At 39.3% G+C, this 12,346-nt stretch overlaps 1 protein-coding gene across 5 annotated transcripts in view; it reads right to left on the bottom strand.

Moving 5' to 3' along the window:
* Window positions 1-12,346, bottom strand: part of LOC117406694 (AF4/FMR2 family member 3-like) — a 266,153-nt gene that overhangs the window by 8,242 nt on the left and 245,565 nt on the right. For all 5 annotated transcript variants that reach the window (XM_059028801.1, XM_034010963.3, XM_059028800.1 and 2 more), the window contains 6 exons: window positions 10,176-10,239; window positions 9,595-9,731; window positions 7,493-7,564; window positions 5,537-5,630; window positions 3,215-3,264; window positions 2,549-2,778 (listed from right to left, as the gene is read on the bottom strand). In XM_059028801.1, the coding sequence (XP_058884784.1) occupies window positions 2,549-2,778; window positions 3,215-3,264; window positions 5,537-5,630; window positions 7,493-7,564; window positions 9,595-9,731; window positions 10,176-10,239 (647 nt within the window). The remainder of the gene's footprint in view (window positions 1-2,548; window positions 2,779-3,214; window positions 3,265-5,536; window positions 5,631-7,492; window positions 7,565-9,594; window positions 9,732-10,175; window positions 10,240-12,346) is intronic.

The following is a 12,346-nucleotide window of genomic DNA, read 5'->3' as shown; positions in this document are numbered from 1 at the left end:
AAAGGCCTATTCCCTCTTTGACAAACCTCGCCTCACTGGCCGAGGCGGAGGCACTGCTGTTATTGCAAATTCTGTGCTCACTATCAAGCTCCCCTCTCCCATGTCCCTCACCCTTGCTGTTATCTACCATCCACCAAAGAATAACTCTGCTTTTATTGCCGAGTTTTCAGAATTCCTCTCCCTCGTCTGCACTTCTACTGACAAAATCCTACTCCTAGGTGACTTCAACATTCATGTTGACTTGCCTTCCTCCCCCCTAGTGACTGACTTCAACATGCTTCTGGACTGTCATGGACTCTCTCAATCTGTCAACGTCCCCACTCACATCCGAGGACGCACCCTGGATCTGCTCATCACCAGGGGTCTTGACCTCTCCAATCTCTCTATATCAGATATCTCTCTGTGATGGAGAGAAGGAATCCGAGCTGTAAGTCTGCCTCCCGACCAGGAAAGACGTTTGGTAAGGTTAGTGTTACGCCATCTCGGAGATGGCTTAAGTCTGTGTCGTGGCCAAACCGGAAGTCGGACATCTTGGGGAGGGTACGTGGCTGCAGTGCTGCTAAACAAATCCGTTCTGATCAACTGGGGGCTGCACAGTGATTGGATAAGGCAGGGCATCGGGTTGATTATGGGGTGGAGTTTGGCAGCAAAAAAGGGGTGCAGCTGCGTGAGCTTTGATCTTACGTTGTTGACTGATCACGTGCTGGAGCTGGTGCTCCCTCTGTGCATGTCCTCCTTGACGTAACAGCCACTTTCGACACCACAGATAACGGCATTCTTCTTTACCACCTTCAGAAGTATGCTGGGATTTCTGGAACCTGTCTCTCCTGGATGTCCTCTTACCTATCTGGACGAATGCATTTGTTTTTTATGCTGGATGCAGAGGTGTTGCAAACCCGGTCACTTGCGGTGTCCCTCAAGGATCTGTTCTTGGGCCCTTTCTCTTCAACATCTACATGCTTCCCTTGGGTCATCTCATCCACCAACACAGCCTCATGTTTCACTCCTATGCTGATAACACCCAGCTCTACTTAAAACTTGACCCTGGAAGCCCCTCTGCCATGGTGCATTCAAGACATCGAGGCCTGGATGTCTGCCAATTTTCTTCAGCTCAACAGTAAGCAAATCTGAAATTCATCTAGTATGACCTAAAACTCAACTTAAGAATCTCAATATTGCTATCCTGAACCTCGGAAACTGTCTGCTGCTGCCTTCCCCCACAGTACGAAGCCTTGGTGTACTTCTTGACAGCAACCTCTCCTTTGATGCCCACATCTCCTCTGTGGTCAAATCTTCCTTCTACCATCTTCGAAACATCTCCAAAGTCCATCCCTACCTTTCCCTCCTGGATGCGGAGATACGCTGTCATGCATTTGTCTCCTCTCGACTCGACTACTGCAACTCCCTCTATGGTGGTCTTCCGGCACACGCCATAAACCGACTGCAGCTAGTTCAGAATGCCGCTGCCAGGATCCTTACCAAATGTAAAAAAATATAAACACATCACCCCCCGTCTTGACCAGCTGCACTGCCTACCTGTAAAGTTCAGGATTACTTTCAAAACTCTCCTGCTCACCCCAAGCTCACCTCCTGTTATCCCCAAGCAAAAGTGCACCACACAGTATCAACTGCTAGTTTAGTTTCATGACTCCGACTCTCTACAACACTCCTCCAGCTTTGGTGCGTGATGCTCCCACTGTCGCTTGCTTTAAATCAGCTCTCAAGACCCACTTGTTCTCTCTCGCTTTCCATGCTTTTTAAGCCTGATATCTACTATTAGCTGCTGTGTCATTGCTAATTTTTTTTGCATCCACATGTTTTAGAATTCTTTTTACATCCTAGCCTTGTATTTAATGCATTATATTTCACTGTATTTCATGTATTATGCATTTTTCACTGTATTTAATGTATTATGCATTGTTTTTTTTTGTTTGTTTTTTTACTGTATCTTGTAAAGCTCTTTGTGATGGTGGTCCACTATGAAAGCCACTGTATAAAATAAAGATTGCTTGATTGATTGATTAATTTCTATTCCAGCCAAAATGTCACCTGGGCTTATTCTGAAAAGACTCAGAAAGTGCATGCTTGTGCTTTAATCAGCTGGTTTGAAAACCTGAACTTTTAATAGATTCCCAGTGGTTCTCCTAGTCAAAGCCCTACCCCTTGTACTACAGGTTGAGTCATGCGAGCATGGTGCGAATCCTCCTTGTGCAGAGTTCTGGATCTTGGCTGGGGGTCAGTGGCCTTGGTGCTCTCACAGGGTTAGACAGAAAAATCATCAGGGGAATATCCCCTTATTGCTACTGGTCAGGCGACAAGTAAAGACTAGCCAGGCTGGGCCTCACCTCCAAGGTTCAGTAGCTTGGAAACATTTTTTGCTTAGGTTCTTTAGTCATTCTGATGAGTGGGTAGGTTGCAGTGATGAGGTGACATCTGAAATGGGTGTTTCAAATTGGGCAATAATTGGGGGCAGAATAATTATAAGAAAATGGATAAATACATTTAATTCAAGCCCTGTTATGTCTATCCTGAATGTTGTTAGACATACCTTTGTTTTCTTTGGCTAAGTTGTCAGAAACCTCCCAGTACTCGTAGCTGTAGAGGACACTGTTGGTGATGTTGACGTGATTTGCTGCCATCTGGTGGATGCGCTGGGGAATGGTGATGAGCAAGGAGGAAGGCATAGGTACAGTGGTGCTGCTGCAGCTGCTGCCCTGGGACCCCACTGAGCTGACAGGGGATGGGCTGGGGGACATTGGCGAGGGTGTGCCAGTGCTCCTACGGCACACAGAATAAACCGGTCACCGTTTTACACACAGCCATAGCATCAGACAGGTGGTGTGAAGTGACTTTGGGACCAAACCACAATGGTGGTATAAGTCACTAGGTATTAGTGACTGAAACTGTCACATTTTCCACAGTCGCACATAAAGTGCACTGGAATTTTATTAGCTAGCATTTGCGCTGTACAAAAGGTAGCACTAATGATTCTTTAAGATAGAATAATTTATCATGTGCAATTTCCATTAATATCTATAGGAAAATGCAGATATTCATGTATTCAATTTTTTTTGTAGGATGAAGCATGCAAAAGCAGTGCAGTAACAACTGTAATGAACCACCTTAAACATCCCTCCCCTGCAGTTCCTTACTCTGATTGACACTAGCTCAATACAAAAAGGTTCAATTTCATCTCAAACAACATTTCACTCACTTTCCACTGGCACTCCATGGGCATGGTACATTGGCCGCTTTGGCTGAGCTCTGTGAGGGAGAAAGTGAAAAAAAGAAAAATGACGAAGCATAAAAAAGTCCAGCTATCTAACACTTTTTAAAATATTTTTTACTGAATTAGAAAACAATTTTTTCAGTAAATTCTTTTAGCATATTGAGTATGAAAACTCTGATAAAGGAACAGGTACTGTAATCCATATCCTATTGGTACACTGTGGGCCCTATTCACAAAGCTGTAACTCTTGAGTTCATTAAACACTGTTCTAAGAAGGTCTTTGAAACTCAAACTACCACCAAAACAGCTGACCAGTTAACAGAGTTACCATGACCTTGTAAAGACAACCTTTCTATAAAGTTACTTTTTGCTGAAGGAGTTAAATAAACTTTGATAATTATGATTATTTGTAATGCAAATAAAATTCCTGATTTAGGGGTAGTTGTACTAAAGTGTTGTGCCTGTCGCAATAGTCACAAACCAGCTGCAAACGAGTCGGAAGTCTAGGGTGAAATGTACTAAACAAGCGGAATGCTGTTAGCAACTTTTTAGGGAATGTTTTGCGGTCGGCAATTGCGACACTTTACAATTGCATCACTTTGTTAAGAACTTTTGAAAGCACGTTTTAAACAGTCGCAGTTGTTTCTGCCTTTTCCCAGTTCGCTTTCTCGTGTGTTGCCAATTGTGCTCAATACATTTTTGAGGCGAACACCCAAATATCTATTTTTCCCTATAAGCAGGGTGTACTTACAAGCCTTCAAAACAAATTTCTATGACATTTCTGGTTTCCCCAACGTGTTGGGTGCAATAGACTGCACATATGTGCCGCTAATTCCAGTCCTGGAGGGCCGGTGTCCCTCCTAGCTTTTGCCCTAAATTACTTAACTTTGCCCTAAATTACTTAACTGGATTAATTGTCTAATTAAGTAAATTAGAGCACAGTTGGAACAAAAGCCAGGAGGGACACCGACCCTCCGGGACTGGAATTGCCCATCCCTGCGCTAACCCCTCCAACTCATTCTGAGCATCTGTATAGGAAAAGGAAACACGCCTATTCTATTAATGTGCAGGTAGTTTGTAATTGTGCACAATTTAGCAATGCACCACTGACTAACTTAAATAAAAAATGACAGTATACATTTGGCTTATAGGCTACTCATGATAATACAAATTAGTGGTATAATGCACAATTTGTTGCTGGTCCCTTTGTATATTAATTCGTATTAATGAGAATTGACTGTCCTGTAAGTATCATAACTTGTCAATGCGGCACCATGATCTATTTTGTGTTAATTGTCTAGGCTACTAAGTAGGCCAAGTTAATAATAATAATAATAATAATAATAATAATAATAATAATAATAATAATAATAATAATAATAATAAAATGCTAAAATGTGTACCAATGTGTATATATAGTGCAGCAGCATGATTTATTTTGTGTTACTGTACCGGTAGCCTACAGGCTAAAGTAAAAAGAAAGTGCGCTAGGTATTCATTTGATTTTACTGCTGTACTGTATAGGCCTACTGTACAGATTTATATTTTGACATAATGTAATGTGTAGCCTACCCCAAACACATTAGTGTTATTTCAGCAGAATGATTTATACATTTAAAATACAAATGTATTTGTGTGCAATTTTATTGTATTTTATAAAACGCAATGTCGGACAAACATGTCCGGTTTAGTGAGGGGCTACTGTATGATTATGAAGAGCTTTTTGATAGAAACACATTTTTTATTTGGGAGTGAAGGTAGGGGCCCCACTATAGAATCTGATGGGATTAAACTGCCTTTCATTATTTATTAGAAAAGATGTAGTACGACTCACAATACTAGAGATCTCGCTATGATGACGCAACTAATATTTTAATTACAGCAGTATATTGCGACTCACTTCATTAACATATTTTCTCTTAGTACATATGACAAAATGTATACTTGGGAATTGTCGGAACGAAAACGCAAATTGCGGTATGTTTGCGCTGCGACTGGCCCATTTTAGTACATCTACCCCTGAATCTGTAAATTATAAAAAGCTTCCCTAACATTTTTTTTAGCTAGCAGTGGCACATAGCCACCACTAGGTGGTAATAGAAGCCTTCATTTATAATTATCATAGTACTTGTTCGTCTGAATGGCATTGGATCTGTTTACCCTATGTTTGCTAGCATTGGCAGTGAATATATTTCACCATTTTCCAAAGGTAAGAGAGGGAAATCTTCATACAGATATTGCAACCACTTTTGGGGTACATTAGGATCATAATGAGATGATGTTTTAAAAAAGAAAGCCTCTAACTACCTTAAAGTAGTCAAGGAGCGCTTTGGAATACTTCATAGCAGGGTCCTTCTTCAGTCTGAACATTCTCCAGTACAGAAGAGCTAAACAACGGAAACTGAAAAAACAAAGAGTTCTGTTAAACAGGAATCCATTTAAACAGCATAATAATATTGAAAAAAATGTATGTGTATTATTGACATGGTGATTTATAATTTGATCCATCCAAATTTAAAATACTCAATAATAAAACATTGTCTCAAGTCAAATGGCCAATATTACATCAAGTTTACCTGCAGCTGGTGAATGAAATGTTTATTTTGTTTAAATTTTTTTTTAGCTAAAACAAAGTAGGAACTTATTATGATAATTCAATTTTTTCAGTTTTTTTCTTTGTTTAGTTTGTTTTTGCTTAATGTTAATCATATAATAACCTATCAGGAAGTTATATTTTTGATACAGAGTTTAAATGAGTTGCATTACACAGTTTACCATTATTATTTTTGGAAATTATGAAATTCCAAAAAAAAGTGTAATATGTGTTATGTATTGTGATATAATATTTTGTGTGTGTGTAAATACCTGTAGGTGATTAAGAAAAAGCTATTTGTTTACAATGCAACTACATCTAATAAAATGGTATAGGCTCGTCCACTATATATCTGTCACCGGGAATGTGCATCCACTCTGGGTGATAATAAACAACTTAATCATACTTCAAATGCTGGGCTGGTACAGAGCTGTTCTGGGTCATAGTACTTGTCTCTGTAGTTTCAGCAAAGAAAGGAGTGGCTGGCCTGTGGGACTTCCAAGTACACAAACCACTACCATCCATTTTGCAGCCCTGTGCTTCAACAACCGCTCCTTTCACCTTGTGCTGGTGTCTGCTTCCCAACAGGGCACTACCACCCTTTTCTCAGTCTGATGAACAAACACTCCAAGTCTGTGGTATACACATCACATACAGCTTTTAGTTATCTTTGATCAACGCTGCTTTAAGCCCAAGATATGTTATGTATTGTAGAGGCAATGGCCATGGAGGAAGCACCTAGCTGACTAAACCGTATGGGAGCATATTTCCTTTATCTGGTGTTGAAAATAACCCTTTATTTAAGAAAAAAAATGAAATAAGTAATGTCTTATCATAAAAGCACAATTGAAAATAGGGCATATTGAAACAAAAATGATTAGTTCTCTGTTTCCATCTCTTATAAATTCTCCTTACATCTCTAGAAATAAATGCTCCACCTCCACTTCTTTATTGCCGTTTCAAGCAATCCTTTCAGTTTTGCAGGGAATACAATTATCCCCTTACTGTTGGTATCTAAACATTTACAATGCTTTTGCCCAGGGCATTGTTTACTCATAATAATGATCCCTGACTAATTAATTGCTGCACCTTTGGTAGCCTTGGCAGGTCTTTAGTTGTGGGCAGAACAGCATAAAGGAGTAATAACCAAGGGGTTAAAACTGTTTGGTTTGTTCCGCATTACCATGAGAAACATCATCAATGGTCTTCTTTTCATTGTGATGAAAACCTGCTGGTTCTTTTACCCCTACTAATACTGGATATACCAACTTTTCCAGTACAACAATAAAATGTACATACCCTGTTGTATTTTGGTATCATTCACTTCCTGTCCTGAAAGTCTGATTGCGTTCAACCATTGGACAGAAATTGAGAGATAGCACAGGAAGTGACTATGTACCCAGTAACAGTAGTCATTTTTAATTCTGTAGAGTTGTATTGGAAAGATCAATATATACTGTTTTGAACCAATATGTGTAACACAAAACAACATGCTCAGATTGCATTTGGATACGTAAAAGTGTTCAAAACAAGCCACAGTGTTAACATAGGGAACAAGAATAGCATAAACCAGTATATTTATTAGTATATACGAAAGGCATGGAGTTCCAGGGAAAGATCAGCTCCTTCCCCTCCTGGAAGTCTTGCTGGGTAACAATTGATTTACTCACCACAACACAGCAAGCTGTTTGTCTTCCTGACTGGCATGTGGACCAGAGTGGCTCTTCAGCCTCATAGCGTATCTGTCAAAGCAAGAGAACAGCATTTCAGCAAATCATGGAACCACAAACTGTGCTTTCACAGAACATGGAGCCCTTAAATCTTCCAGTGGTTCTATCATGGAACCACAAGCTGTGCTTTCACAGAACATGGAACCCTTAAATCTTCCAATGGTTCTATCATGGAACCACAAACTGTGCTTTCACAGAACATGGAGCCCTTAAATCTTCCAATGGTTCTATCATGGAACCACAAACTGTGCTTTCACAGAACATGGAACCCTTAAATCTTCCAATGGTTCTATCATGGAACCACAAACTGTGCTTTCACAGAACATGGAGCCCTTAAATCTTCCAATGGTTCTATCATGGAACCACAAACTGTACTTTCACAGAACATGGAGCCCATATATCTTCCAATGTTTCTATCATGGAACCAAAAACTGTGCTTTCACAGAACATGGAGCCCTTAAATCTTCCAATGGTTCTGTTGCTAGAGGAGGTTCTTTTTACCTAAAGGTATCATAACAACAAAATATATTAACATAACTACAATGTTCAAGTCCCTTATTGTTTTGATGTTGATGTCTTTGTTTTCCAGACTATAATACAGGTCAATGTATATTGAAAAAATTGAACTGAAATGTTTTTCTTTTGCAAATGCAGGCCTTTAACATAGTCTCACATACAACACTTGAATATAATAATCAAAAAGAATTAGATAAAGTACACTTTACTGCACATAGATACCTGGGGTTGCAAATGTAAAACTACATATACATGAATATGAACACGAAACTACTAATTCCAGTACCAGTAATTCAAATATCTGAGATAAGTGCTAATTCAGTTCTACATAATTCCAGGTCTAATGCAATTACTGGGTTTTTGTTGTTTTTTTTTTGGGGGGGGGGGGGGGGGGGGATTACATGTTTAGAGATACAAAATCTCTAATGACCATGAGAAAAATGAGAAAAAAGGAATAAACAAATCAATAGAATTATATGGTGTAGCAGAAGTTCAGGGAATCTAAGACCACGATGTTACATGTTTTTAAAGGGCAGGTGAATGTAATAAAAATAGTCAATATGGACAAAAACCTGTATACATCTAGCTTCTCTACAACTACCCTGTAACTAACTTCTATCAACGCAAATATAATGCACTTTTAAAAGAGACAAGGTGAAATAGCTTTTTTTTTCTAAGCTAACTGTATAACAAATAAAGAGAGACCTCAGCTCTAAACCCACTGCTTTCCAATAACAAACACAACAGATATGATACCAATATGTGAGGGTGGTGTTAGCTCAGAAGATATCATGCTTGCCTGTGGGCCTTAAGGGCGTGTTTCAGCTCAGAAACCAACACTCTAAGGAGACTAAGCGGCACCGCGGTTTATTGCCATTAACTATCCTTACAAGTACTGTTTTGTTGCTATATCTGCTCTACCCAAGTACTACTGTCACTCAGAAACACATAAGTACAAAAACTATTCAGTGCAAAGTAGTACCCGGTAGTATTAGCAGACTATCATACTTCAAGGTGTAGTTCCTAAAGATTTAAAATCAACTGCCCAACCCTTTAGCTTTCAACCATTTCCACTACTCATCAACTGAAAAGTCTATGAATGTGCAAGACTATAGTCTATGTTGGTCTGCATATATGTTTTCATTGCTATTTTTAGTTTGAACTCTACTCAACGCATGCAGTGCTACCATATTTTAATACCCACAGGGCAACCTGAAGTGACAGAATAATATGTGACATGGTACCAAGAAGCAACAGCAACTTTAAACTGTATAAAGTTGTATTTTTAACATCTATATATCCAAATGAAAATATAAAAAAATGGTTAACGAACCAAAAGATATTCAACACAAGAAATTAGTAGTACTAGTAATAATGTTGCAAGTGCGAATAAGAAATATGAAAATTACTCTTGTTTTTCACTCATTTGAGCTGTTCCTAAGAAGTAGAAGAGCAACATGTAATATGACAACAGGAACTGGCTTGGCCAGGCAAAATAATACCTCCTTCCACTGATGGCTGCCTACCTGATTAGCTCCACAGTTTCCGAGTACATGGTGTATGGTGATTTGGCTTCAACCGGTCCTTCTTCCATTGCCTTCCCACACTCAATGAACGACAGTGCCGCATCAAGGTAATTCACTGCCTTTCCAAACTTGTCACACTGTTCAAGAAAACATTGCATTGATATATGTACTCGTTCTGCTCTAAAAGAACTCTAGCGATTGTTCAAAGTACAGTTTTTATAACGTGCTGTGAGATATAAAAGTTTTATTCCATACTGGTGTCGAAACAGTGAAGAGCTAAAGTACTGAAAATAAATGTTCCCTTACTTTGTGCGCAGGCCTAAATCTAATATAAATTTTTTCGCATCACAGGGCAAACAAAATAATTACAGAATTTTGTTCTTTATATATTATATTCCACAACCCTGGGGCATTGTGTATCCCACCAACAACCAACCAAAGCAGGCAGGCATTTACATCTCAATTAAAAACTTTTCTTACACCTACTTCATAATGAATAGTGCTTATAGTATAAACAAATGCTTAGAATAAATCTCAATAATGAGCATCCAATTACCATAAAGCATATCTAGCAGACTCACCATTGCATCAGCTTTATGCTTCATCCTTTTAGCCTCCTGCATGTAATAATCTGCATTGTGTGCTCTAAAGAATAAAGGCAGATAAATGAAACCAAGAAAAAATATATACATACAGTATTGGCACCCTACACTTAATATGTTTTAGTGAACATTAGCCACTAATTAATATGACAGACCAAAATACACAATTTCTTGTAGTTTATAAAACATTCTTTATAAAAAAAAAAAAAAGCAAAAAAAAAAAAAAAAGCACTACCGGTACTTCTTGATTATTGCTCTGATTGTGGACTATGGTTGAATCTATGCCAGTGAGAGGCATGCGTAAAATAACAGGCACAAACTAAAGTCGTAAATCAGCAAAAAAATATGATACATCAAAGGTAAGCGCTAAAATTCGATATCATAAAGAAATTTGTATTGTAGCGATCTCGGCTAACACAGGCAGGTGCATCACACAGGGCATGGCAATCCACACAGAGGCGAAGGGCGGGCGCGAACCCAGGACCTCTCGTACTAAAGCATAGCGCCGATACCGCTGTATGAAAGAGCCAGCTCCTTTGCAAGGAGCGTATATCGGGCTCACGTCTTCGTGTGTGACCTACCAGCCCTGCTGCTGCCTGAGCACACTACAGTATATTTGGATACAAAAGTTGCAATGAAACTAATGCTGCAGGGATCAAACTAAGTTACGGGAGTGAAAATGACTTTAATACATTGCGGGTAAGTGTACAAAGTCACAAAAACCTACGAAAAGTCAAGATACGAAATAAAAATCAATGATACATAGAGCCCAATAACCAGAAAAAAAGGTCATTATTTCAAACATTTTAATTCACGTTTGAGAAAAGCACTCGTAAAACAAACTACATCAAAGGAAATAGCTATAGAACAGTATCAAAGAAATATGGAATACCACAATCCACAAGCAGAGCAATACACTATGTAACACAATTTTTGTTCCTGGGTAGTAAGTGTTATTTCCTAATTGCTTATGCCTCAAAAGTATAGAAAATAGCTATTATTCCCCACAAACTTTGCTTTTGTGACCAGGACAGTGATATTTTGAAATGTACCTATTTCCAATGAGAAAACGGGCGAATTTGTGTCTTTTCGTTCACATAAAGTCAGAAAAAAACAACATATGAATCCAAATTAACATGCATTTGTACTAAAGTAATACAAAAATGACTACAAAGATTTAGAAGTGAGTAGTTTTTCGAGATTTACGATTATACTGTAAATCACTTTCACGAATCAGCCCCCAAATGTAGTCTCCCATCGTGTTCTCGTTATACTGTCCTTGGTAGCGGCGTTCAAAGTCCAGTATATCCTGGCGGAAGCGCTCGCCTTGCTCCTCCGAGTACGCTCACATGTTCTCCTTGAATTTATCAAGATGAGCATCAAGGATATGGACTTTGAGGGACATCCTACAGCCCATTGTGCCGTAGTTCTTCACCAGAGTCTCAACCAGCTCCACATAGTTTTCGGCCTTGTGATTGCCCAGGAAGCCCCGAACCACTGCGACAAAGCTGTTCCAAGCCGCTTTCTCCTTACTAGTGAGCTTCTTGGGGAATTCATTGCACTCCAGGATCTTCTTTATCTGTGGTCCGACGAAGACACCGGCTTTGACCTTTGCCTCAGACAGCTTAGGGAAGAAGTCTTGAAGGTACTTGAAGGCTGCCGACTCCTTATCTAGAGCTCTGACAAATTGTTTCATAAGGCCCAATTTGATGTGCAGTGGTGGCATCAGCACCTTCCGGGGGTCCCAGCCGTACTCATCATACTTCAAGGCGTCCAGCAAGGTCTTGATGCTGTTGTAATCCTCTTTGAGGTCCACCGAGTGAGCCAGGGGAAGAGACGGGTACTTGTTACCATTATGGAGCAGCACGACTTTGAGGCTCCTGGATGAGCTGTCAGTGAAGGACAGTATAACGAGAACATGATGGGAGACTACATTTGGGGGCTGATTCGTGAAAGTGAATTACAGTATAATCGCAAATCTTGAAAAACTACTCACTTCTAAATCTTTTGTAGTCATTTTTGTATTACTTTAGTATAAATACATGTTAATTTAGATTCATATGTTGTTTTTTTCTGACTTTATGTGAACAAAAATTCGCCCGTTTTCTCATTGGAAATAGGTACATTTCAAAATATCACTGTCCTGGTCA

Source organism: Acipenser ruthenus, chromosome 8 (genome assembly GCF_902713425.1).
Source record: "Acipenser ruthenus chromosome 8, fAciRut3.2 maternal haplotype, whole genome shotgun sequence".
Classification (NCBI taxonomy): Eukaryota; Metazoa; Chordata; class Actinopteri; order Acipenseriformes; family Acipenseridae; genus Acipenser; species Acipenser ruthenus.
This window is presented reverse-complemented; position numbering and strand designations above follow the sequence as displayed.